This window comes from Chrysochloris asiatica, unplaced genomic scaffold, assembly GCF_000296735.1.
Source record: "Chrysochloris asiatica unplaced genomic scaffold, ChrAsi1.0 scaffold00119, whole genome shotgun sequence".
Classification (NCBI taxonomy): domain Eukaryota; kingdom Metazoa; phylum Chordata; class Mammalia; order Afrosoricida; family Chrysochloridae; genus Chrysochloris; species Chrysochloris asiatica.
The window spans coordinates 8,582,536-8,584,023 of NW_006408637.1; the positions used below are offsets into that span (position 1 = coordinate 8,582,536).

Consider the following 1,488-nt stretch of genomic DNA (forward strand, 5'->3'; position numbering starts at 1 on the left):
GTTAAGTGCTCAGCTGCTCACTTACAGGGAATTTGTCACCAGTAATGGCTAAGGCTTTTGAGTAATTTTTATTTACTTTTAAACCTATAAAGAAAGCAACTTCAAGGCAATCCAATAAGACTATGCTTACATTTGAAACTGTTTCTTGAGTGGAAAAGAGAGTTGTAGAGATAAGGCTAGAAGTTAACATAATATCAATACTCCCTAGTCTAGCTAGGCCTTCAGGAAAGAATGTGTTACGCTGCAGAAGAAAAGAGTGAAGACCAAGCTTTAGATTTCTAATCCAGTTCCTTACATCGTTCTTAAAGAAGAGACTGTAAGGTAACATTCTTGGAGCAAAGTGCCTCAATGGTGCATTTACCTACATGTAGACTGCAAAGCCATCTGAACTGCAAGGTCGGCAGTTCAAGCTCACCAGCTGCTCCTCGAAAACCCTATACAGGGTCGCTATGGGTAAGAACCGACTCGATAGCACTTCACAACAACAACCACAGAAAAGCAAAATCCAACTATTTCTGGTCATCTACATCAGCACTTTTAGGGAGACAGAGGATGATCACTTGCTTTCTGATACTTAGCTTTCAGCTTGTACCTTCTAATAACTTTTCCAAAGGAAAGTTATCATGAAGGTAGGAAGTGGAAAGGTGACTCCTCTTAGAAATGATCCCACCTTGTCTAAAACCACTACTTTGAGATTAAGAATTGGTATAAGAACATACGCTGATGAGCTGTGGTGCAGTCAACACTGGCATGGCACTGAGACTCAGCTGTTTCTCTGTTAGTAACTGTTCAGGTAGGGTTTCCTGGTGTAGCAGAAAGCGCTCTTGTTCAGCCATTTCTAGGATTCAGAAGGAGAAAGAGAGAATATAAACATGAATGAATGAGAGTAACTTAACTTTCACCTTTGACTGTTGTAAAACAAATCTGAATTTTATAAAGGAAAAGGATCTCCAAAGGTAATCTACTGCTGTTCAATGAGCTTAGAAGATTACTCGTTCTGCTTATTCATACATAACTAGGCTGACAACATATTCATGCTTTGATTCAATTCATAGGAATTTATCACAACTACTAAAACAGGGACAGAACAGTTAAGAAAATGCGTTCTACTGACTGAAGAAGTTGCAGTGAAGACACCTGTTTCATGACTTACAAGCCCTCCAAATGCGGGATATCGCAGTTCTATGTATTTGATTATCCCATCAGTGTTTACAGTGTTGTTTCATTCACAAAAGAATAATGATTGATGATCGTATCACAGGGAAAACAAAAACAGAAGAATATGTACCAACCCTATTAACTAGGAGTGCTTATCTCTAGGAAATGAGATGACAGGGCTTCTCCTTCCCACATCAAGTACTGCCATCAGCTATCCAAGCTGCAGCCCGCTGACTGGCTGTACACATAACACTGTGTGGAGCCAGAGGAGACCAACTGTTGAGAATTAGTACAGAGCCTCATGATCACAGACGTTAAAGCAAAACAGAC

General features: G+C 39.9%; 1 protein-coding gene across 1 annotated transcript in view; it reads right to left on the reverse strand.

The window, feature by feature from the left end:
* NUP133 (nucleoporin 133kDa) overlaps nucleotides 1–1,488 on the reverse strand; it is a 100,320-nt gene that overhangs the window by 17,392 nt on the left and 81,440 nt on the right. Inside the window, exons 21-22 of the mRNA XM_006868591.1 lie at nucleotides 903–924; nucleotides 720–838 (exon numbers count right to left, since the gene is read on the reverse strand). Coding sequence (XP_006868653.1) covers nucleotides 720–838; nucleotides 903–924 — 141 coding nt within the window. The remainder of the gene's footprint in view (nucleotides 1–719; nucleotides 839–902; nucleotides 925–1,488) is intronic.